General features: G+C 40.5%; 1 protein-coding gene across 6 annotated transcripts in view; it reads left to right on the top strand.

Annotated features, from left to right (window-relative positions):
• The window catches only part of SIDT1 (SID1 transmembrane family member 1), a 114,850-nt gene that overhangs the window by 72,024 nt on the left and 18,678 nt on the right, over positions 1 to 24,148 (top strand). For 5 of the 6 annotated variants that reach the window (XR_004344095.1, XM_032594754.1, XM_030330067.2 and 2 more), the window contains 6 exons: positions 4,631 to 4,674; positions 18,417 to 18,488; positions 19,769 to 19,914; positions 20,775 to 20,848; positions 22,116 to 22,182; positions 23,496 to 23,569. Coding sequence is in view for 5 of the 6 variants with exons in the window: in XM_032594754.1 (XP_032450645.1) it covers positions 4,631 to 4,674; positions 18,417 to 18,488; positions 19,769 to 19,914; positions 20,775 to 20,848; positions 22,116 to 22,182; positions 23,496 to 23,569 (477 nt within the window). In the remaining variant the exon portion in view is untranslated. Of the gene's footprint in view, positions 1 to 4,630; positions 4,675 to 8,216; positions 9,042 to 18,416; positions 18,489 to 19,768; positions 19,915 to 20,774; positions 20,849 to 22,115; positions 22,183 to 23,495; positions 23,570 to 24,148 lie in introns of those variants that run through there. The other variant, XM_030330069.1, reaches the window with a different exon arrangement.

The following is a 24,148-nucleotide window of genomic DNA, read 5'->3' as shown; positions in this document are numbered from 1 at the left end:
GCAGGTAGGGGGATGGGTGAAATAGGTGAAGGGAATTGAGTACACTTACCATGATGAGCACTGAGTAATGTATAGAAGTGTTGAATCACTATATTGTACACCTGAAACTAATATAACACTGTGTGCTAACTGTACTGGAATTAAATTTAAAGCTTAATTTTTACCAAACGGGACTTAACCATAGCCTCATTTGCCAGCTAGAACAGTCAGGCCAAATTGTAACCATTCTTAATAATATGGGGCGCCTGGGTGGCGCAGTCGGTTAAGCGTCCGACTTCAGCCAGGTCACGATCTCGCGGTCCGTGAGTTCGAGCCCCGCGTCGGGCTCTGGGCTGATGGCTCAGAGCCTGGAGCCTGTTTCTGATTCTGTGTCTCCCTCTCTCTCTGCCCCTCCCCCGTTCATGCTCTGTCTCTCTCTGTCCCAAAAATAAATAAACGTTGAAAAAAAAAAATAAAAAAAAAAATAATAATAATCTGCCTTGCTCGGTCAACAAATATTTAGTTATCATTTTCTATGTGCCAGGCTCTGTCCTAGCGTTCAGGGATACAGTGGTGAACAAGACAGTCCAGATCCCTGCTCTAACAGACTTTACATTGTACAGAGGGGAAACATATAAGCAAGCAAGTATTAATAAAGCAAATAATTTCAGCTAGTGACAGGAGGGAAAAAAAAACACTGTAGTGTGAGAGGGAATGGTTGGATTGGGAATCTACATTAGATTTGATTTGTTCAGCAAGGAAGATATCTCAGAAGGAAGACTTTAATAGGAAGAAGAGGCTAGCCATGTGAGGATCTGGGGAGAGAGTGGCCCAGGCAGAGAACAAGAGCAAAGGCCCTGTGGTGCCTGGGTGGCTCAGTCACTTGAGCATTCGACTCGGACTTAGGTCATGATCTCACTGTTGGTGGGTCTGTGCTCCGGGTTGGGCTCTGTGCAACAGCTCCAGAGCCTGGGGCCTGCTTCAGATTCTGTGTCTCCCTCTCTCTCTGCCCCTCCCCCACTTGTGCTCTGTCTCTCAAAAATAAATTAAAAAAAAAAAAGCCACTCAAAAAAAAAAAAAGAAAAGAAAAGAAAAAGAGCAAAGGCCCTGAGGCAGGGATGAATTTGCTGTCTCTAGGAACAAAAGAGGTATAAAGAGAAGTTCTTCCACCAGACATACCAGGATCTGGGGTGTGCAATTTCTAGAGTCTCTGTCTAGAAGTAAGAGTATGTATGAAAGCACAAACACATCTAATCCCTAACTTTCCTCCTCCCTGACCAACCTCACATCCAAAAGGGAAGCTCATTTTGCGAGAAGACAGTGATTCACATTTTAATGTTTGATAGATGTTCCCAAATGATATATCTGGCTTTTTTAGTAATAGTTTTATTCAGATATAATTCACAGACCACAAAATTCACCCTTTTAAAGTATAAAGTTCAATGACTTTTAGCATATTCACAGTTGCACAACTGTCTAATTTTAGTATATTCACAGTTGCACAACTGTCTAAAACCACTATCTAATTTTCATCACCTCCAAAAAGAAATCCTGAGTTTATCAAGATTACAGGATACAAGATCAATATACAAAAGCCAGTTTTATTTCTATTCACTGGCCATGACTAATCCAAGCATGAAATTAAGAAAACAATTCCATTTACAATAGGATCAAAAATAATAAAATACTTAAGAATAAATTTAACAAATTAAAGACTTGTACATTGAAAATGACAAAACAGGGGCGCCTGGGTGGTGCAGTCAGTTAAGCGTCCGACTTCAGCCAGGTCACGATCTTGCGGTCCGTGAGTTTGAGCCCCGCGTCAGGCTCTGGGCTGATGGCTCAGAGCCTGGAGCCTGTTTCCGATTCTGTGTCTCCCTCTCTCTCTGCCCCTCCCCCGTTCATGCTCTGTCTCTCTCTGTCCCCCAAAAAATAAATAAACGTTGAAAAAAAATTAAAAAAAAAAAAAAAAGAAAATGACAAAACATCCTTGAAAGAAATTAAAAAGGACCTAAGTAAATAGACATCCCATGTTCATGGTTTGGAGGGCTTAATATTAAGATGGTGTAGCCAAATAATGGCCCCCAAAAGGTGTCCACATTCTAATATCCAGAACCTGTGAGTATGTTACTTTACATGGCAAAAGAGATTTTACAGATGTGATAAAGTTATGGAGATTGCTTTGGATTATCCATGTGGGTATAATCTAATCACAAGGGTCTTTGTAAGAGGGAGGCAAGAGGGTCTAGGGCAGAAGGAGGATATGTGATGATGGAAGCAGGGCCAGAGCAATATACTTTGAAGATGGAGGAAAGGGCCATGAGTCCAGGAATGCAGGCAGCCTCCAGGAGCTAGACAAGGCAAGGGAAAGGGTAATCCCCTGGCAGCCCCTAGAAGGAATACAGCCCTGCTTCATACCTTGATTTTAGCCACAGTAGATGTACTTTGGAATTCTGACATCCAGAACTATAAGATAATAAATTTGTATTGTTCTAAGCCACTATGTTTGTGATAATTTGTTACAGCAACAATACAAACTAAAACACATAGCAACACTCCCCAAATGGACATAGAGATTCAAAATAATCCCTATCAAACTCCCAGCTGACACTCTTACAGAAACTGACAAACTGATCCTAAAATTCATATGGAAATGCAAGGTGGGGAGACCCAGAATAGGTAAAATACTCATGAAAAAAAAGAGAACAAAGCGGAGGTCTTACACTTAATGATATCAAAACTTACTACAAAGCTACATGATTGAAACTCTGGCACTGACATATAGAAAGACGTATAAATCAATAGAATAGAATTGAGAGTTCAGAAATAAAGCCTTACATTTATGATCAATATATTTTTGACAAGGGTACCAAGACAATTCAACAGAGAAAGGATATTCTTTTCAACAAATGTGTTGAAACAACTGGGTATCAACCTGAAAAAAATGAAATTTTACCCCTACCTCACACCATATGAAAAATTAACTCAGAACAGATTAAAGATCTAAATATAGAAGCTAAATCTATAAAACTCTGAGAAGAAAACTTGGGTTTAAATCTTTGTGACCTTGAATTAGGCAACAATTTCTTAGATATGACACCAGAAGAACATGTAACAAAAAAAATTAGATAAATTGGACTTAATCAAAATTAAAAGTTTTACACTTTTAAAGAACGCTATCAAGGAAGTGAAAATACAACACACAAAATTGGAGAAAATGTTTGCAACTCATATATCTATCTGGTAAGAGTCTAGTATCCACATGATATAAAGAATTCTTACAAGCCAGTGATACAAAATAAATAAATAAATAAAATGGGCAAAGAGTTTGAATAAATATTTATCCAAAGATCTACAAGTGGCCAATAAACATATGAAAAGATGTTCAACATCATTAGCTATCAGGGAAATGAAGATAGAAAAAACAAGGAGATACCACTTCTTACCCACTAGGCTAGCTACAATATTTTTTTAATGGAAAACAACAAGAGTTGGTAATGCTGTGGAGAAATTGAAACTCCATACATTGCTAGTAGGAACATAAAATAGTTTCTGCTATAAAGCTGCTGTGGAAAAGTTTGGGGAAAAAAACCCACAAAACAGTTACCTTATACTAAGCACATCTGTACCTAGGTGTATACCCGAGAGAATTTAATACATATATACCCAGAAAAACTTGTACATAAATGTTCATAGAAGTGTTATTCATGATAGCCAAAAAATGGAAATAATCAAATGTCCACCAAATGTAAACATATAAATTAAACATGGTGTATCCATACAAAGGAATACTATTTAGGGGCACCTGGGTGGCTCACTCAATTGTGTCCAACTTTTACTCAAGTCATGATGTCACAGTTTGTGAGCTCGGGCCCCACATCGGGCTCCGTGCTGACAGCTCAGAGCCTGGAGCCTGCTTCAGATTCTGTGTCTCCTTCTCTCTCTGCCCCACCCCGTTCATACTCTCTCTCTCTCTCTCTCAAAAATAGACGTTAAAAATTTTTTCACATAAGTAAATAAATAAATAAATAAAGTAATAAATAAATAAAGTAATAAATAAAATGAAGGAATATTATTTATACATAAAAGACCAAAGTATTGATTCATCCTACCACATAGATGAACCAGAAGCCAGTCAAAAAAAGACCACATATGCTATGATTCCATTTATGTGAAATTTCCAGAACAGGCAAATTTACAGAAAGTAGATTCATGGTTGTCGGAAAGTGTAGGAGTGGGGAATGGGGAGTGACTGCTAATAGGTTTTAAATTTCTTTGGGGGGGGGATGAAAATGTTCTGGTTGCAATTTTGTGAACATATTAAAATGCATTGAAATGTGCACATTAGAGGATGAATTTTATGATGTATGAATTATCTGAAAATAAATGAATCTGAAAATAAGTAAATGAATTTATGTATGTATGTACACGCCTAGGAGCGGAATTGCTGGGTCAGATGTTAAGTCTGTTTCACTTTCGAGTTTTTCAAAGTGGCTGTACCATGTTACAATCCTACCAGCAACATGTCAGAGTTCCAATTTCTCTACATGCAAAGGCTTGTTTTAAGAGATCCTAGCAGACAAATCTGCAACAAATGTAAAATGCTGAAGTTTTCACGGTCTTAGGAGCATGTGTATGTTCTTGTTTACAGATTTCAAAGAAAATCCATTGATGGAAGCTTTGGTTCCAGTGATGGTAAGAAAAGTTCCTGGTAAGAAAAGTCAATTCGAATGAGAGAGAGTGTGCGGCAACATCCCATTTGGCACTTTTGTCTCTCTGACTTTCATCATTGCCAAACCCTCCCTTGATTCCTATCCCACAGACTAATCTAATCTACAGTCTTTCTAGAGAAAGCAGAGCTAGTGAGAACCAGTTTTCAGAGTTGGTAAGTACTGAGATATGGAGCTCCTACTAAGACCCTTTGCTTAGAGTGTCCCTTGCAATTGTCCATGGCTCATTTATCAGCCGTTCATCTTCTTTAGAAGTTTAATCTTTTATAGGATGTAAATTGTTCACACCTATTTCATCCCAAAGCCAACTTTCGAACAATAAGAATTTATTGTCTCAACTCTAATACACAGTTCAATTTTCCCAAATTGAAATAGAGGCTTTTTTGTTATTGTTGTTCAAGTGGCTAAAAACCTGAATTATTTGAGACTAACAAGTGTAATAACTTTGGGAAATCCAGAATAATTGATTATTTGACCATTGTAATGTGCCCTTTCCTCCACTCTGATAATTTGAAGAAACTCAATTACCTGATCTTTTTATAAAAATTTTTTAAAAATTAAATGTCCTCATTTTTTTAAATCAAGAAATAACTGACATGTAACATTGTAAGTTTTGAGTATACAACACAATGATGCAATATTTGTATATATTGCAAAATGATTACCACGATTAAGTCTAGTTAACATCCATCACCACACAGAGCTACAAATTTTTTCTTGTGATGAGAACTTTTAAGATCTACTCTCTTGGGCGGGGGCGGGGGGGGGGGGGGTTGCGCCTGGGTGGCTCAGTCAGTTAAGCATCTGACTTCAGCTCAGGTCACGAACTTGAGGTTCGTGGGTTCAGGCCCTGCGTCAGGCTTTGTGCTGACAGCTCAGAGCCTGGAGCCTGTTTCAGATTCTGTGCCTCCCTCTGTCTCTGCCTCTCCCTTGCTCACACTCTGTCTCTCTCTGTCTCTCTCTATCTCTCAAAAATAAACATTAAAAAAAAAAAAAAGATCTACTCTCTTAGGAACTTTCAAATACACAATATAATGACCAGCCTGTACCTTATATCCCCAGGACTTAGTTAGTTTATAACTGGAGGTTTACACCTTTTGTAAATATCCTCATTTTTAAAAAGTCTAAGCATGAGTTACTCAGTGTTCATAAGTTATTTGGCACAGAGTGATGATTTAGAAAAGGAACGATGAAATGAGACTTGATTTTTAAGTCATATGCAGCAGATGTTCAGTTCTGTGTTTTCTGTACTTAACTGAGCCCACAGAGTCTTAGAGAAACACAAATTGATCCCCTACCCCCCCACCAGGAGCATTTCTCACTCTGCTTCTCCTGCCTTCCTTTGACTTTTGTCTTCCTCAATGTCAGCATGTTTATTTTCCAGCCACCCAGGAAATTGGCTTTGACAACATTCGACTAGCAATATGAAAGACTATCAAAGGACACCTGCTCTAGCGTCTTTAAAATACTAAGTGCTACTTTCCCTTTTATTCGTAAAATGTTTAAATGAATTTGTCTTCTCTCTGGATCTCATCCTTTTTCTTCTAGTGCTTTCCAAGTTTTGCTCTTGTTTTAGGTCCCAGTTGAACTTAGAAAGCCTGATTAGTCCAATCCAATTGGTGCTCTGTGAAAGTATGGTCCGTTATTTTTATTGTATCAATGAAGTATTTTATTACCATATTGATAATTGAAAGAATTTCCGTGTTCAGAAGAGTTTCTTGAACAGTGAAGTGTAGGTAGACAGAGCTGAAACTTTAGCTCAGATCATTATCTAAGATCAAGAAAGCTCTGAAAATTAGCTCTGAAGGGACCCTTCAGATGGCAAGCAGAAGTGAATGAGTGACAAGAAAAGAAAGAAGAAAAGGAGGAAGGGAGGAAGGAAGGGAGGGAGGAAGGAAGGAAGGAAGGAAGGAAGGAAGGAAGGAAAGGGGGGAGGAAGGAAGGAAAGGGGGGAGGAAGGAAGAAAGGGAGAGAGGGAGGGAGGAAGGGAGAGAGAAAGAGAGAGAAAGGAAACGGAAGGGAAGAGAAAAGAAAAGAAAAGAAAAGAAAAGAAAAGAAAAGAAAGAAGATGGAAAGGAGGGAGAGATGGAGGGAAGGAAAAAAGATAAGAGTAAAGATGCATCAGTTAGGATTCACATCGCTGCAAATAACAACAAATTATATCTCAAACCACACTTAATATAGATGCTTGTCTCCCTGGAAGTTGAACAAAAGGGTGCACTTAGGACTGACTGAGTCTGGTGGCCCTGTCCTTTCCCCTGCCATTCCCTTGGCTCTGTTTTAATTCCAGTGCCAGTGGTGAGATGAATCACTCTGACACCCTCACCTGACAATGTCCAAAGGGAAGGACTTTTTCAGAAGCACTCAGTAACTGCTCATGTTTCATTGGCATAGAGTGGATCATTTGCTTGTTAAACCAGTCACTGCAAAGGAATAGATTTACCTACAGATCAATCAAGCCTCCTTACAGAACTAGGATGAGATCATCTTCCTCTAAGACTGGTGTTTCTCAAACTCAACGTTATTGACATTACAGGCCAGATAATTATTTGTTGGGGGGGGGGCTGTCCTGTACATTGTAGGATGTCTACTCCATTCTTCACCTCTACCTACTAGAAACCAGTAGTACACTCCCTCCTTGTGACAACTAAAAATGTCCCTAGACAATGTTCTCTTGGGAGCAAAATGGTTCCCCCACCCCTACCCCCAATTGGGAATCACTGACTTAAACACACAGACTGCCTGACGAGGATACCTGAACAAAATCCCAGCTTAGTTAGGAAGTAGGGACTAGGAGTATTCACCACAAAGGACTTTGAAATAGGGAGGAAATACAGCACCTTTGTTATGCAGACAGGCTACAGGGAGAGAAGGCACATGACAAGTGAGATGAAACCTAGATGCGGGAGACAAGAGCAGAGAAGGCAGCCTGGAGCAAGAGACACAAGCAAATGAAGGGCACTGAAATGAATGTGAGACATTCAGGGGAGGAAGGTTTGCAGAGAAGCAAGGATATAGAAATGTCTTTCTCAGGACCCCTGGGTGGCTCAGTGGGTTGAGCATCCAACTCTCGATTTCTGCTCAGGTCGTGATCCCAGAGTCATGGGATTGAGCCCCTGTGTCAGGCTCCACACTGAGCATGGAAGCTTCTTGAGATTCTCTCTCTCTCTCTCTCTCTCTCTCTCTCTCTCTCTTTCTCTCTGTCCCTCTCTCTCTCTTTCTCTCTCTCGGCGCCTGGGTGGCTCAGTCGGTTAGGCACCCGACTTCGGCTTAAGTCATGATATCGTAGTTCATGGGTTCGAGCCCCGCATCAGGCTCTGTGCTGACCACTTGGAGCCTGGAGCCTGTTTTGGTGCTGTGTCTCCCTCTCTCTCTCTGCCCCTCCCCCATCCATGCTCTGTCTCTCTCAAAAATGACTAAACATTAAAAAACATGACAAGAAAAAAAGAGTCTCTCTCTCTCTCTCTCTCTTCCCCGTTCTCGGTCTTCCTCTCTCCCCTGCTTGTGCATGCTATCTCTCTCAAGATAAGAATAAAAGTAAAAAGTTAAAAAATATTTCTTTCTCTCCCAAGGGCCAGGATCAGTGTGACTGTGGGGGCTACAGGAAGTTCAGTGGAGCTCAGAGCTACAGGAAATGCCCTGGGGGACTGCTAATCAGAGAAAATGCTAGGAGCAGTATCTGAAAGGGAAGGAGGATCCCATTAGGCTTGGCATGGTGTCCACCCAAATCAGTGTGGACCTAGACATCTGAGGAGCTGGGCCTGATGCTTTCACCTTGCCTGTGCTTCACGCAGAAAACATGGAGCCAGGTCCCTACAAGGCTGTCAAATTGGTGGCAGTCCTGTTTTAGTTACATAACAAAAGGAAGGCTGCATTTGGAGTATCTGTCAGCTCCCCTGTATTTGTTTTTCTTTCATTTGCCCGCCATTCTTTAAGTTCTATTTGAAAAATATTGACATTGGTTCCGATTGTGCTTAAAACAAAGAGATGTCTTTCATACTTCACGGGATAAAGATGGAGATAATTTCATGGAGTCAGGTGAAATGGAAATAGTGTTTGTAAAGACTTTCTTGAGGCCATGAAGGCATTTTTTACTGTATTCCCCACTCATCGCTTAGCACTGAAGTCAGGGACCTCTGGGGTATTGTGAGGGGTCCTAGGAAAGGCTCTGTGCTCTAAAAACCTTTAGTGGCCCTGTCAGTGAAAAATCCCACATTTCACATCATTGTAAAGAACCTATACAGAAATTCAGCCACAATTGGAGAGAAAGGTGAATGAAGTATGTCTCACAGCCTTCTGGGACCACATGAGCTGTCAGCATGGAACCTGAGGGTAAGAGAGGGTTACTGTCTCAAGTGAGAGAGCTTAACAAACGTGACAAGTTGTTAGATTTAAGAACCCAATGGCCAATCAAATTCTTCCCTCCATGGAGCCATTACCAAATCAGCCTCTTAGCAAAGAGCAGGGTGCAGAGGGAATGAAGACAAGCAGTGTGAGTTTGGAGGAGTCAAGGAGCATAGGCCACATCAGGTTCTGTGGCAATGGGTCTCAAACTCTAGTCCTGATGCTTCTTTTTACAAATTTTCTTGGCTTGGCTTTTCTTGCCACTTCTTTAAGAGAAATCTCATTTTTGTGGTTTTCCTCATTCTCTCAACTTAAAAACAAAAACCTCCAGACTCACTTTGTTTATCTTACCCCACTGCACGTGCCATTGTGACCCCAGAGAAGGGGAGAGGTTGAAGGCTACCACAGCAAGAAGACGAGGCAGAGAAACTCTTGCAAGAGAGAATGAGGCCACTTCTTTGAGGCCAGTGGGATGGTGGGAGGAAAAAGTGACCAGCTAAACATGACGTGTATTTCTCCCTCTCCATGCTGGCATCTGGAATGTGGCCATGGAGTGCCAAAAACAGAGGTTTTACCCAATTTGCCACTGAGGACTCAGGATGCCTGTCCTTTTATTTTTTTCCCCTCAGAAACATTCTCTTCAATAGATACGCTTAACGTTGGCGGCAAAATTTTACTAGAGTAGAAAGGCTTCACTGTATATGGTTTATATTTAAAGTTTATTCATCTTTCTGCAGAGAGAACTTCTAAAACTAATGTGCACTAAGGAGGTGGGCCAGCTATGACACCTGGGCCATGCTCCCCTGTACTCCATCCAGGTGGAGGGGGACAACGAACCAAGACCCTGGCCAGACCCTCCCAGCAGAGAGAGTTCCAGTAGCTCTCCCACCGTTTGCTGGAGTTTGAAGGCTGGATCTTTTATATTCGAGTTGCCCTTTTATTTTTTTTAAGTGTTTTTATTTTTTGATTTTGAGAGGGACAATATGCGTGTGCATGTGAACAGGGGAGGGGCAGAGAGTGAGAGAGATAATCCCATGCAGCCTCTGAGCTGTCAGTGCAGAGCCCATCTCGGGCTCGAATCCACGAACCATGAGATCACGACCTGAGCCGAGACCAAGAGAGTCAGATGCCCAACCAACTGAGCTGCCCAGGTGCCCCTAGTTGCCCTTTTAAACCGTGGTTTTTGTCAGCATCCCAAGGTACACAGATCTGCTCATGGTCCCTCCCACTGTAGTTCCCATAGTGCCCTTCCTTACCATGTCTTTGTTTTTCTTGCTGTTCTATCTTTACTTGCACAGAAGCTACTCAGGCAGCCCTAGGTTCTTCGGGAGGAATTGCTTTATAAATGGGTGTAGATTTGGTGTGTCCGTGGAGGAGGTGAGCTCGGTGTCTTCCCATGTTGCCATCTTGGACTGGAACTCTCTCCTCATCTGTTGAGACTAGTTGGGATAGGTAGCCTATTGGCATAAAACTGAAATTTTCCAGCAGCTAGTTCCTATCATCTCTGACTACCTCTTCAACTTCCAACCTCCTGAGTCCAGAGACAGAAGGCAAGACAATTATAAATATGAAATCACTGAAAGATCCAAACATGCTCAAAATGAAGTAAAGTTTTTCTCCTCATGTTGAGCATTTAATATTAAAAGCCAACATGCAAACATATCTTATGCAGTGTAAGTAAACAGATGGCAAAGGGCTCATGCTCAGAGAAAAAGATGCCAGAATAACTCTCTTCATTAAGATGAGCTCATTCACAACTTTATATGTTTACTTATTCCCAGCCAGAACATCTTGGTCTGTCCTATAAACTGATATTTTGTGTTTAATTCTTTCTAAATACCATACAGTTAAATATAAATATAACTCTCCTTCTGGGAGCATACTTGAAGTTTGGGAGCCAATGTTCTGGTTTTTTGCATTCTGAGAAGGTCTTAAACATTAGAAAAATTAACAGAATACTGTTATACAAAGTTGCCAATCTCATATTTAAATTGTGCCTATAAAAGTCCACAGAGTTAGGGGCGCCTGGGTGGCTCAGTCGGCTAAGCGGCCGACTTCGGCTCAGGTCATGATCTCGAGGTCCATGAGTTCCAGCCCCACATCGGGCTTTGTGCTGACAGCTTAGGGCCTGGAGCCTGCTTTGAATTCAGTGTACCCTACCTGCCCACCCCCACCCCCGCCACTCTCTGCCCCTCCCCCACTCATGCTCTGTCTCGCTCTGTCTCTCAAAAGTAAATAAATGTTAAAAAAAAATTTTTTTAAGAGCACATTTCTTAAAAAAAAAAAAGTCCACAAAGTTAAAACATCTTTATGTTCTGGCACTTGTCTTGCCCGTGAAAATCTTGGTTCTCTTGTCCATCCTAGAATTAGTGATGTTGCAGATGCCTCAGAGTGAAAATGGCTAACAACCAGATTAGAATCACAGCTTGCTCAATCATGAGCCAGAGCTGAGTACAGAAATCAGTGACACATCCAAGTCTGAACAGACCCACACAGCTGGCTTTTGCTTTTTAATGAAGTGTCACCTAAAAAAACAGCGATTGTTTTTGTTTGCTCACTAGCTTTGATTTTAGGTTTTGTGGGTTTTTTTCTCCTTTGTTTACACCCACAAAAACATTGCCTCCCACAAACCATTTCAACCTCCTGTCATAACCAAACTCAAGCACTTTCCTATGCACACTTCTGCCTCTCGTGGTAGAGGGCTTCTCAGTAGCACCAAAATGCCAAAAATTCTGGGTTTTATGATTTTAGTGTCATTCTTCACTTCCTATTTACACATTTAATAATTTTAAAATTACATCTTTATAAAAGGACATAGGGTAATGGTAGAACTTATATGTAATGTAGATCTTACATCTACAGATTTAATCCCTATCAAAATACCAACAGTAGTTTTCATAGAATTGGAACAATAATCCTAAAATTTGTCTGAAAACACAAAAGACCAAACAGCCAAAGCAATCTTGAAAAAGAACAAAACTGGTGGTATCACAATCCCAGATTTCAAAATATACTATAGAGGTATAGTAACCAGGGGCACCTGGGTAGCTCAGTTGGTTAAGCATCCAACTCTTGATTTCGGCTCAGGTCACGTGTCATGATCTCACAGTTCGTGAGTTCAAGCCCCATGTGGAGCTCTGCACTGACTGTGAGGAGCCTGTTTGGGATTCTCTCTCTCTCTCTGCCCTTCCCTTACTTGCTCTCTCTCTCTCTCTCTCTCTCTCAAAAATAAATAAACTTAAAAAAATATATGTGGTAATCAGAACAGTGTGGTACTGGCATAAAAATAAGACACATAGATCAATGGAACAAGATAGAAAGGCCAGAAATGAGCCCACACTTTTATGGTCAATTATCTACAGCAAAAGAGGCAAGTATATACAATGGGAAAAAGACAGTCTCTTCAGCAAATAGTGTTGGGAAAGCTGGATAGCTACATACAAAAGAATGAAACTGGGCTGTTTTCTTATACCATACACAAAAATAAACTCAAAATAGATTAAAGACCTAAGTGTGTGACCTGAAACCATAACATTTCTAGAAGAAAACACAGGCAGTAATCTCTTTGACCTCAGCCTTAGCAACATTAGCTATGTCTTCTCAGGCAAGGGAAACAAAAGCAAAAATAAACTATTGAGACTACACCAGAATAAAAAGTTTCTGCACACCAAAGGAAACCACCAACAAAACAAAAAGACAACTTATTGAATGGGAGAAGATACTTGCAAATGACATATCTAATAAGGAATTAATACCCAAAATATATAAAGAACCTATATAGCTGAACACCATAAAAACACATAATTCAATTTAAAAATGGGAAGAGGACATGAACAGACATTTCTCCAGTGAAGACTTACAGATGGCCAACAGATACATGAAAAGAGTGCTCAACACCACTCATCCTCAGGGAAATGCAAATCAAAGCCACAATGAGTTATCATCTCACACCTGTCAGAATGGCTAAAATCAAGAAGGCAAGAAATAACAAGTGTGGGTGAAGATATGGAGAAAAAAGAACCCTCATGCACTGTTGGTAGGAATACAAACTGGTGCAGCCACTGTGGAAAACAGTGTGGAAGTGCCTCAAAAAATAAAAGAATCAGGGCACCCAGGTGGCTCAATCAATTGAGTATCCAACCTCAGCTTAAGTAGGTTCACGCCCATCAGGCTCTAAGCGGTCAGTGAAGAGGCTGCTTTGGATCCTCTGTCTCCCTCTCTCTCTGTCCCTCCCCCACTTGTGTGTTCTCTCTCTCTCCCTCTCTTTTTCAAAAGTATATAAATATAAAAAAATAAAAAATAGGGGCACCTGGGTGTCTCAGTCAGTTAAACATCTGACTTCGGCTCAGGTCATAATCTCTTGGTTCATTAGTTCAAACCCCACATCGGACTCTATGCTGATAGCTCAGAGCCTGGAGCCTGCTTCAGATTCTGTATCTCCCTCTCTCTCTGCCCCTGCCCTGATCACGCTCTTTCTCTCTCTCTTTCTCTTTCTCAAAAATAAATAAACATTCAAAAAAATTTTTTTAATTTAAAAATAGAATTACCATATAATCCACAATTCCACTACTGGGTATTTATCCAAAGAAAACAAAAACACTAATTCAAAAAGATTTAGGCACATCTATGTTTCTTGCAGCATTATTTACAATAACCAAATTATGGAAGCAGCCCAAGTTTCCATTGGTTGATGAATGGATGAAGAAGATGTAGGGTGTATGTGTGTGTGTGTGTGTGTGTGTGTGTACTAGAATATTACTCAGCCATAAAAAAGAATGAAATCTTGCCATTTGCAATAATATGGATGGACCTAGAGGGTATACTGCTAAGTGAAATAAGTCAGTCAGAGAAAGATAAGTACTATATGATTTCACTCATATGTGGAATTCAAGAAACAAAACAAATGAACAAAGAAAAGGACAAATTAAAAAAACAGACTTTTAAATACAGAAAACAAACTGGTGGTTGCCAGAAGGGAGGTGGGTGGGGTTACAGGTGAAATAGGTGATGGGGATTAAGAGTACATTTATGATAAGCACCGAGGAATGTACAGAATTGTTGAATCATGTTGCACACCTGAAACTGATGTCACACTGTTTGTTAATTACACTTGAATTAAAAACTTTAAAAGAGGGAGTTTAAGCTTGAAAAGAGACAAATATGAAAGACACTGAGGGAAATGACCCAATAGAAAATCATTGGTAAGCAGTAGCAGACAACCCAAAAAGCAAATGTTGCCCTTAGACGCTTCTTTAAAGTATCAGCTTATTATAGTGGAGATGAGAACAAGTCTCAACCTCCTTGTCTTTTTGAAAGATATTCTTGAATACTCCATGAAAGTAACGTGCTCGCTGCCAGTTATTCATATACTGGAAGAAAGTCCTGGTGTTGTTTTTCAATTAAGAAGATAAGGTTTGGGGCACCCGGTGGCTCAGTCAGTGAAGTGTCCGACTCTTGGTTTCTGCTCAGGTCATGCATGATCTCAGGGTTTGTGGGTTCGAGCCCCACATCGGGCTCCGTGCTGACAGCAAAGAGACTGCTTGGGATTCTCTCTCTCTCTCTCTCTCTCTCTCTCTCTGTCCCTCCGACACTCTTGCCCTGTCTCTCAAAATAAATTAAAAATAAACATTAAAAAACAATAATAAATAAATAAATGAATAAATAAAAAGAAGATAAGTTTTGACTGAAACTAATACAACAAACCACTCTCGGTGCCTCTCTTTTGTTATTTTAAAATGGTGAGAACAGTACCCACCTCATTGGGCTGTTGAAAACTTAAATGAGTAAATTCTTGAAAAGAAATTAAAAGGGTGTCTGACATGCAGTAAGTTCTCCATAAACATCAACTAGCATCAACAACCACAGTAGTGAGATGCAGTAGTTCTATAATATATAATAGCAGTGAGAGCATTAGTTATCATAGCAGTACTAGAGGTGGGGGTCATAGTAAGTAGTACTTGTTATTGTCAATAGTATCCAGCAGCAAAGCTCTGTGCTGTAACTACGACCAAATCTGTCCTAGAACAAAGAGTCAGTCAAGTTGTACACATCTCCACATGACGTTATTATTGGGCACAAAAAAAATTTAATACCTCATACTTACGGGTCTGAAAATAACCTGTTTCTTTGTCTTGAAGTTGGATGAAAAGCAAACATGGTGGTGAAACCACGTTCCATATTTACGGGTAAGCCCAAGAAAGGCCAAGGTACATCTACTTTCTTGACGTGATGAGAAATCTATCAAGGAATCTCCAGGCCTAGGAACAGTGCCAGGGAGTCTGCACTCTGAGGGCCTGGGAACAACCCTGCCTGCCAGGAATGCTGTGTTAGTTAAAGACCTTGGCTGAGCCAGCTCTTGGCTAAGCTACCAAAAGGAGGAAGGAAATTGAGTCTCAAAGGCCATCTCTCATCACCTGACTAAATATTTTGAACTCAGGATTTAAATATTTTCCTTTCTTTTTTCTTTTAAGTTTATTTATTTTGAGAGAGAGCAAGAGTACGAGCAGAGGTGGGGCAGAAAGAGGGGAGTGAATCCCAAGCAGACATGGGGCTCGAACTCATGAACCCATGAAAGCACGACCTGAGCAGAAATCAAGAGTCTAATGCTTAACCGACTGAGCCACCCAGGCGCCCCTTAAATCTTTTTCTTCATGAAGGAAATGAATGGACACAAAAAGACTAAAAGATATGATAAAGCCTACAAATTGGCCTGAAAAACCGTGAATGATTTTACTGCCCACCAGCGGAAGGAAGTTTGAGAGGTGGATGAGGAGAGCTGGCTGTGATAAATGATGAACTGGTGAGGCTTTTGGTTCCATTGTGCGGGTTACATATTGCAGCATGAACGCAAACTGTAACAAACTGCATTTTCAATGAAGAAATGGAAATACATTTACAGTGAGGGTATCATAGAATATCCTCAGTTATGTGTCTTCACTGAAAATCTATTTCTCTGCAACCATATAAGAGACTGACTGGGTAACACACAGACCTTTCTGCCTGTAATGTGATACAAGCGATCTCACTTCAGAAGGAAGATACTATATTGAAATGCCCACCAGCCTGACAATATCCTAGATCCTTGACAAAGCTCAGGAGGCGTAAAGAAACATTTTCAAGCATCTCCGCGGATGAGTGTGGCTCCTGGAAATATTGTAGCATGAAGTCAGAGTCAGAGAAACTGCCTAGATACCCTGCTTAATTGTGGTTTCTCCTCTCCTTGTTCAGATCCACCTAATTCTCGGGGGTGAATAAACTCAGTGAATAGCATCTTGCCTAACAACCAAGGAGAAGGTTGGAAGCTATTTCTCTCTGATATTGGTGGTGGCATGGCTCCAGATGACAGCACCAGACACAGAGGGATGAGTTCACTCCCTGTGCTACAAGGAGTACTTCAGTGGAAAAGTTTGAGGAACATTATCTTAATTTATCTCTCACTGCCAACAAAAATTTGGCAACAGATACAGAAATATCTCTCAAAATATCTCATATTCTTCCATATCCTTAGTTCAGTTTTCACCATTGATTGCTCCAAGGAGTGCTGTAATTTCCTCCCTATCTGGACTTATCCTGCCAGTGGTTAAGGTGCTGCTAAATGCTATTTTGAAAGCCTCCACATTACAGCGGTTTAATGACAGACAGATACTTCTGTGTTTCTGTTCAGTGGTGACCTTCCTCAAAGTGATTTCAGGACCTGTGCTCCTTTGTTCTTGTGATTCTGCAATACTTTCAGGCAGGAACTGGAAGATTTTTTTTTTCTCTGTAGAGTGCCAAATAGCAAATATGTTAGACTTCACAGGGCCGTATCGTCTCTGTCACAACTGCTCAACACTGCCACCATAGCCAAAAGCAGCCATAGACATACCCAAGTGGCCGTGACTGTGTTTCAACAGGACTTCATGTATGAGTACTGAAATTTGAATTTCATGTGATTTTTACCTGTCATGAAATCTTTTGATTTCTTTCCCCAACCATTTAAAATATTTATTTTCCTTTCCAAGATTTTACCTAAATTTAGGTTAGTTAACATATACTGTAGTTGTGGTTTCAGGAGGAGAGTTTAGTGATTCATCACTTGTATATAACACCTAGTGTTCATCCCCACAAGTGCCCTCCTTAATACCCATCACCTATTAACTCATCCCCCCACCCGCCTCCCCTCCAGCAACCCTCAGCTTGTTCTCTATAGTTAAGAGTCTCTTATGGTTTGCCTCCCTCTCTGTTTTTATCTTATTTTATTTTTCCTTCCCTTGCCTTATGTTCATCTGTTTTGTTTCTTAAATTCCACATATGAATGAAATCATATGGTATTTGTCTTTCTGTGACTGACTTATTTCACTTAGCATAATACACTCTAGTTCCATCCACATCATTGCAAATGGCAAGATTCTATTCTTTTTGATAGCTGAGTAATATTCCATTGTGTATATATAAACCTCATCTTCTTTGCCCATTCATCAGTTGATGGACATTTGGGCTCTCCATAATTCGGCTATTGTTAATGCTGCTGTAACACATTGGGTTATATGTGCCCTTTCAAATCAGTACTTTTGTATCCTTTGGATAAATACTTAGTGCAATTGCAGGGTCATAGAGTAAGTAGTTCTATCTTTAACTTTCCGAGGAAACTCCACACTGTTTTCCAGAGCGGCTGCCTAGTTTGCATTCCCACCAACAGTGTAGGAGGGTTCCCCTTTCTCTGCATCCTCACCAACCTCCATTGTTTCCTGAGTTGTTAATGTTAGCCATTCTGACAGGTGTGAAGTGGTATCTCATTGTGATTTTGATTTATATTTCCCTGATGATGAGTGATGGTGAGCATTTTTTCATGAGTCTGTTCACCATTTGTATGTCTTCTTTGGAGAAGTGTCTGTTCATGTCTTCTGACCATTTCTTAACTTGATTATTGATTAGGTGTTGAGCTGAATCAATTCTTTATAGATTTTGGATACTAGCCCTTTATCTGGTATGTCATTTGCAAATATCTTCTCCCATTCCATAGATTGGCTTTTAGTTTTATTGATTGTTTCCTTCACTGTGAAGAAGTTTTTTATCTTGATGAAGTCATAATAGATATTTTTTTGCTTTTGTGTCCCTCGCTTCCAGAGACATGCCTAGTAAAAAGTTGCCACAGCTGAGGTCAAAGAGGTTGTTGCCTGTATTCTCCTCTAGGATTTTGATGGTTTCCTGTCTCACATTCTAAAACCATTCTTAGTTAAAGGGTTATACAAAAATAGGTAGCAGGCTAGATTTTGCCTGTAGGTCACAGTTTGGTGAGTCTTGTATTGGACTGATGATTCAAGCTACTTAGAGTTGTGTTGTTTTAGCAACTGGACATGAAGTGTTTGCTTTTCTTTTTAACAGGCTCTGGAAATATGGCGGTGTCACATCCCATTGCTGCCAGCACCCCTGAAGGAAGCAATTATGGGGCAATAGGTATTGCCTACTATGAGTCCATTCATTGAAGTATTTCTTAATTCTCCAGAGAATGGGATAAAAAGGGCCTTCCAGCCACTATTAACTGTGTGAGTGGGCAAGGCAGTCATCGTCTAAGATTGTCTTCTCTTTATAAGAGAAATTGGTTGGAAGATCTGGAAGGCTCCTTCCAGCTCCAACCTTCTCTAGTTTGTTATTCTGTGCTAGCCACACTTGAGCAGAATTCCCTACCATGGTTGCCGTCAACTCCCAAAGTCCGTGTGGGGATGTTTTCATACCCGGCCTGAGTTTAGGGCATGAACAGTATGTCAGAGCCGGTGTCAGGGAGCCCGAAATCAATTGACGAGCTCTTTCATTCTCAGGTTTCAGTGGAGTAAGGGCGATCAGAAGACTAAGGCTGTGCTGCAGGTGAACATGGCTGTAGCCTGACAATCGTTCATTTTGGCTAACTTCATAATTGAACCTAGTCATTCACATGGCAACCCCTCAGTGTTCATTGCGTGGCCTGAAAGAGACAGAATTCCTGTGGGTCTGTGAATGGTTTGCTTAATATGTCAGGGAGATGGGCTGGAGTCCTTCTTCCTACTCTGGTGTACTGTAACTTTGAGAAGCATGTGGGCTTCATGCAGGCTACTTATTTCTAGCTCTGCAAGAACAGGATTTTTTTTTTTTTTTAAACTAACTGAACAGAAGCAATAAAACAGAAGGTAGGCTCAGCTCATGTGCTCATCAAGCTGCACAAATTCCCATCTGCTCTGGGAAACATTCATGAGAACACAAGGATTCTTCTTCCTGAGAGTGTTGTTCTCATTATATAATCATAGATGCGGCATGTGGGGGGTTTCAGTGTACAAATACTTTACCCACGAGCAATGTATAGCTGCTGGATATGCGTGTGCTTACACGGGTCTGTGGTCGATGCTATACATAACTGTGCATGTGTATGTTTATATATTTATGTTCATATTGTAAAATATGAAACATGACATATAAGCATAATCTTATTTTTTGCATCCAAGTAGTTAACAGAGCAGTTGCCTTTATGTTCTTAATATGCATTCAGCCCTAGAAATAGACAATTTAAATATAAAAATAGGAGAAGCGGCAAAGTAGAAGTCCATTGAGGAGGAATTAAGAGAAGGACATGTGTTGTGGGTAAGGAGTTCGTTTTTACCAACACAACATCTTCAAGAATGAGTCAGCACTGCTTTTTGCAGAGAGGGATGGACTGCATGGGTTCTTCCTAGCTTTGGAAGGCAGATGAGTTTTCTCTCTTTCAGAGGAGTCAAGCTCCAGTCCTGGCAGGCAGATGTCCTCCTCCGATGGTGGGCAGCCATGCCAGTCAGACACAGACAGCTCTGTGGAGGAGAGTGACTTCGACACCATGCCAGACATTGAGAGTGATAAGAACATCATCCGGACCAAGGTACCTCTGCCTGGCCGTACTCTTGGCAAGGGCAGAATGTTCAACAGTCAAATACACCTTCAGCAAAGGTCTCAGTTTCCTTTATTTTTTCCCTTCAAGGGAAACCATATTTCCCTGAGGGCTTTTTAGATAAAATATAACTACAGACTAAAAGCAATACCCTGCTAATTAGCATTTCTTTCTGGAGGAAGAAGGTGAGAGAATTAAGGAGAGCAGTGCATTAAAACACTCAGGGTCTGGGGGCACCTGGCTGGCTCAGTCAGTAATTCATGTGACTCTTGATCTCTGGATTGTAAATTCAAGCCCCACGTTGGATGTAGAGATCACTTAAATAAATAAAACTTAAAAAAAAAATACTCAGGGTCTGAAGTGGATCCACCAGATGAAAGAAAAGATTCATGAGGGGTATACCTGGGAAAACTCTCTGTTTCTGTACCTATCATCCCTCAGGAATAAAGCTCATTTCTTTTTGGCATATATTTATTATATTGTGTTGTATCCAGTAAGGAATATGAAGGTGGACTGCACAGTTTCAATCGTATAATTCAAGAACCACACAGTGGACATCTCCAAAAATGGCAAAACCAGTTCCTGAGATGTAAGAAGCCATTGAGACTCCCAATAGGTTTTTCTACATCAGCCAATTCTTACTATTTCAGAGAAAATACTAGGGTGTGTATTAGGGTATTCTGGGAAAAACAAAATTGAAAGAAAAGTTTATTAAATAATTTTAATCCCTAGCAATGGATTGGATTGAGAATTTATAAAGCTTTCCTTTGTGTGTCTTCCACAAAAAAAAAAAAAAAAAAAAAAAAAAAACCAAGTACATGTTTGCATTCTTTTTTTATTTGATATTTTAGATGTTCCTTTACCTGTCAGATCTGTCCAGGAAGGACCGGAGGATTGTCAGCAAAAAATATAAAATTTATTTCTGGTGAGTAGGTGGCCACTGGGACCATGGTTCCCTTAAGTAAAATGAAAATTTTCTTAGTAAAAGCCATGATCACTTATGGCACACCTTTCAGTTTAATGAGGCAAAGATATAGATGCTTCAAGGATTCGTGCCACATTCTATAAGAAAAACAACAACAAAAAAAACTACAAAAAGCAGCCAGCCCTAAGTAAAATTAAATTTTACTTTTAAATACATAAAAGTAAAAATAAGAATGGTAGTAAAGTGGGGGGATGGGCATTAAGGAGGACACTTGTTGTGATAAGTGTTATATGTAATATGTTATATTGATGGGATGGGTGTTATATGTAAGTGATGTAAGTGATGAATCACTAAATTTCACTCCTGAAATCATTATTACACCATATGTTAACTAACTTGCATTTAAATAAAATTTTAAAATTAAAAATAATAAAAAACATGAAAAAAAAGTGTTCATAGTGATTAAAAAGAATCATAAGAATAGTAGTAGAATCCCATATGTTTATGGAACACACTCAATCCGTTTCCAGAAAGGCAACCTAACAATAACATGTCACTATCTTCCATGGGACACGCTAAACTGAAGCCATTCCATCTTCTCACCCAGACTTGCTCTTACAAAAGCCAATGATTTCAGGGACTAGATGTCTACAGCGTCTCAGAGTAGCTGCGAACCACACTGAAAGGAAATGATACCACAGCCAGTGCTAAATAGACCCTGATGCAGCCTCTCTCCAAGCCAAGAGGCTGAGCTGCCTAGCAGGGGACCCCTCTCCCCTCAGAAATCCCAGGCTGATGCTGTGATAGCTCTTTCCATTTTTTTCTCTTGAAGGACGCCCTTTTACTTGGATACAGGTATTCGAGGGAAGCAAGGGACAGTGGGGGCCCCATGGAATTTCATAGTGGGACCATCATTTTGGAAGTAAGAGTTATGTAAGAGAGCCACATCCTTTCATGTGATCCATCTCCCGTTACTTGCGCTCTGGTCACTTTTAATCGAAAACATCTAACATCTAATCTAAAACAACCTAAGAAATAGGCCCTCATCAATAATTTGGTTAAAACAGAAGCAGGTATCACTTACAGTTTTACCAATGTTTGTAGGAGTGGGAGGCTGAAGAAACGGGAACTGCATAATCAGTTTCTGATTACTTTTGCAAGTTAATTAGAGAGTTACGGAGTGGAAGGATTCTTATGTTAAAAAATTGAGCAAAAATTCCATTGTTAATTTGGAAATAACAATTTCCGGTTCTTTCTGGCTGCTTAGGAACATCATCACCATTGCTGTGTTTTATGCACTGCCTGTGATCCAGTTGGTCATCACCTACCAGACAGTGAGTACTGCCCAGAACCCCAGAATCCCAGCTTTCGTGCTGCAGGGAGAGATCTTTGCTATGACTTGCAGAGAAAAGTCTATATAACTTGATCTCAGTCCAAGAATTAACTTCCGATTTCGTCTTCAAATTAGACATCTCCGTTGCTTCATCTTTGATGAATCTTTAAATCTAGTTCCCAATCGTTTTATCACAGAGGGGCCTGGGACCTCATATTATTTTGTCTACCAATCTGAAGTCATTACCGTAAGCTCATTCAGTCATAATATCTATCAACTATATCTGTTATTTACCAGACTGAACTTCTGATTATCAAGGGGTAATGAGCGGAGTAAATAAAGTTCCAATCAAAACAAAGAAACCTGGTATTTAATTTAGCCTGTGCCCTCTCATTGAGGGTACTTTTTATAAAACTACAAACAGCTTCTTAAAAAAAGGTAATAAGTTTTTAAAAAGCTAATAAGATAATAAAATTGAGAAAATATAAAATAAGAACTAAAATAGAGTAAAAACAAATAAACAAAGATAATAATTAAAACACCTTGAGAATCCCTATTGCGCCTTCATAGAACCTTGGGTCCAGATCACATAATGACCTTCTCTAGCATTTATTTTATGCAAGAAAGCCTACGTAGAAAGCACAAGGGGCTGATGGTGTTTCTAATGCAGTGATTCCCACACTTTGCTGTGCATTAAAATCACCTGAGGAGCTTTGAAATCCTGGTATCCAGGCTGTACCCTACACCAAATTAGGTCCAAGTTCCTGAGAGTAGAACCAAACATCAGTACTGATTAGACCCCCAGTGATTCTAATGTACAGATTTCTAAGTTTGAAAGCCATTGGTCTAATAATTTGGCCAGTTTCCTACTCACTATGTGATGAGGACAAGGACTTTTATGAGGTTTGGGCAGCACTGCTTATAATCTCCATACTCTCTTACTACTCCAGGGCCCTGTCAGAAGATACCGCTGTGCTATGGTCTAGGAAGGTTCTTAATGATAGAGATGGTGAGAAAAATGGAAAACTGAACACATGCTTCCTCCTGTCCACATGCCCTGTGGTTATCACTCCTACATAGAGAATGGGATAGCTCCACACCCTCCCAACATGCATCCAGAAAATAGAACATATCATGACGGTCCTAGTTAGCCTGTGCTGCGTAAAGGCAGCAGACAATGACCCGTCCCCTGCTGAGAAGGAACACTGGTTATATGGTAAATCACTGTGAGCATTGCCTGCCTTTTGTGGTTTCAGGGTGGGCTCAGTAGATGGAGAAAAACTGCATCTGCTCCTCTCGCTCTTGATTTTGCAGGTGGTGAATGTCACAGGCAATCAGGACATCTGCTACTACAACTTCCTCTGTGCTCACCCATTGGGCGTCCTGAGGTGAGCCCTGGCCTCTGTTTGCCCATGAGACATTTAGAGATTCCTTTCTGTGAGATGCGATTTCAGTTTTTAAAAATACTAAACACTGGGGCGCCTGGGTGGCGCAGTCTGTTAATCCTTCGACTCTTGGTTTCAGCACAGGTCATGATCTCACAGTTCAGGAGTTCGAGCCCCCTGTCAGGCTCTGCGCTGACAGCTGCAGGGTCTGCTTGGGATTCTCCGGCTCCCTCTCTCTCTCTGCCCCTCCCCCACTTGCTCTCTATCTCTCTCTCTCAAAATAAATAAATAAACATTAAAAAAAAATACGAAAAATAACTATGGATTACTACCCCAGTCAAGGGTAAGGAGGGATGAAATCAAAAAGTTGAGACAAGATATCTTCCTTTCATTCCTGTATAGGGGCCTCAGGAAACATTCCTAAGAAGACAGGCACATTTTTGAAAACATCAGGTCCTAGCTGTGACGACACTCATCCACGGGCATGAGCTGCTCATATGTTAATCCACTGAACAACCTCATAAGATAGGTAGGATTAGCATCACTTCCATCTTCAGATGAAGACACTAAGGCTTAGAAAGG

Source organism: Lynx canadensis, chromosome C2, assembly GCF_007474595.2.
Source record: "Lynx canadensis isolate LIC74 chromosome C2, mLynCan4.pri.v2, whole genome shotgun sequence".
Classification (NCBI taxonomy): Eukaryota; Metazoa; Chordata; class Mammalia; order Carnivora; family Felidae; genus Lynx; species Lynx canadensis.
The sequence above is the reverse complement of the archived record's forward strand: the minus strand, read 5'-3'. Positions and strand labels throughout refer to the sequence as shown.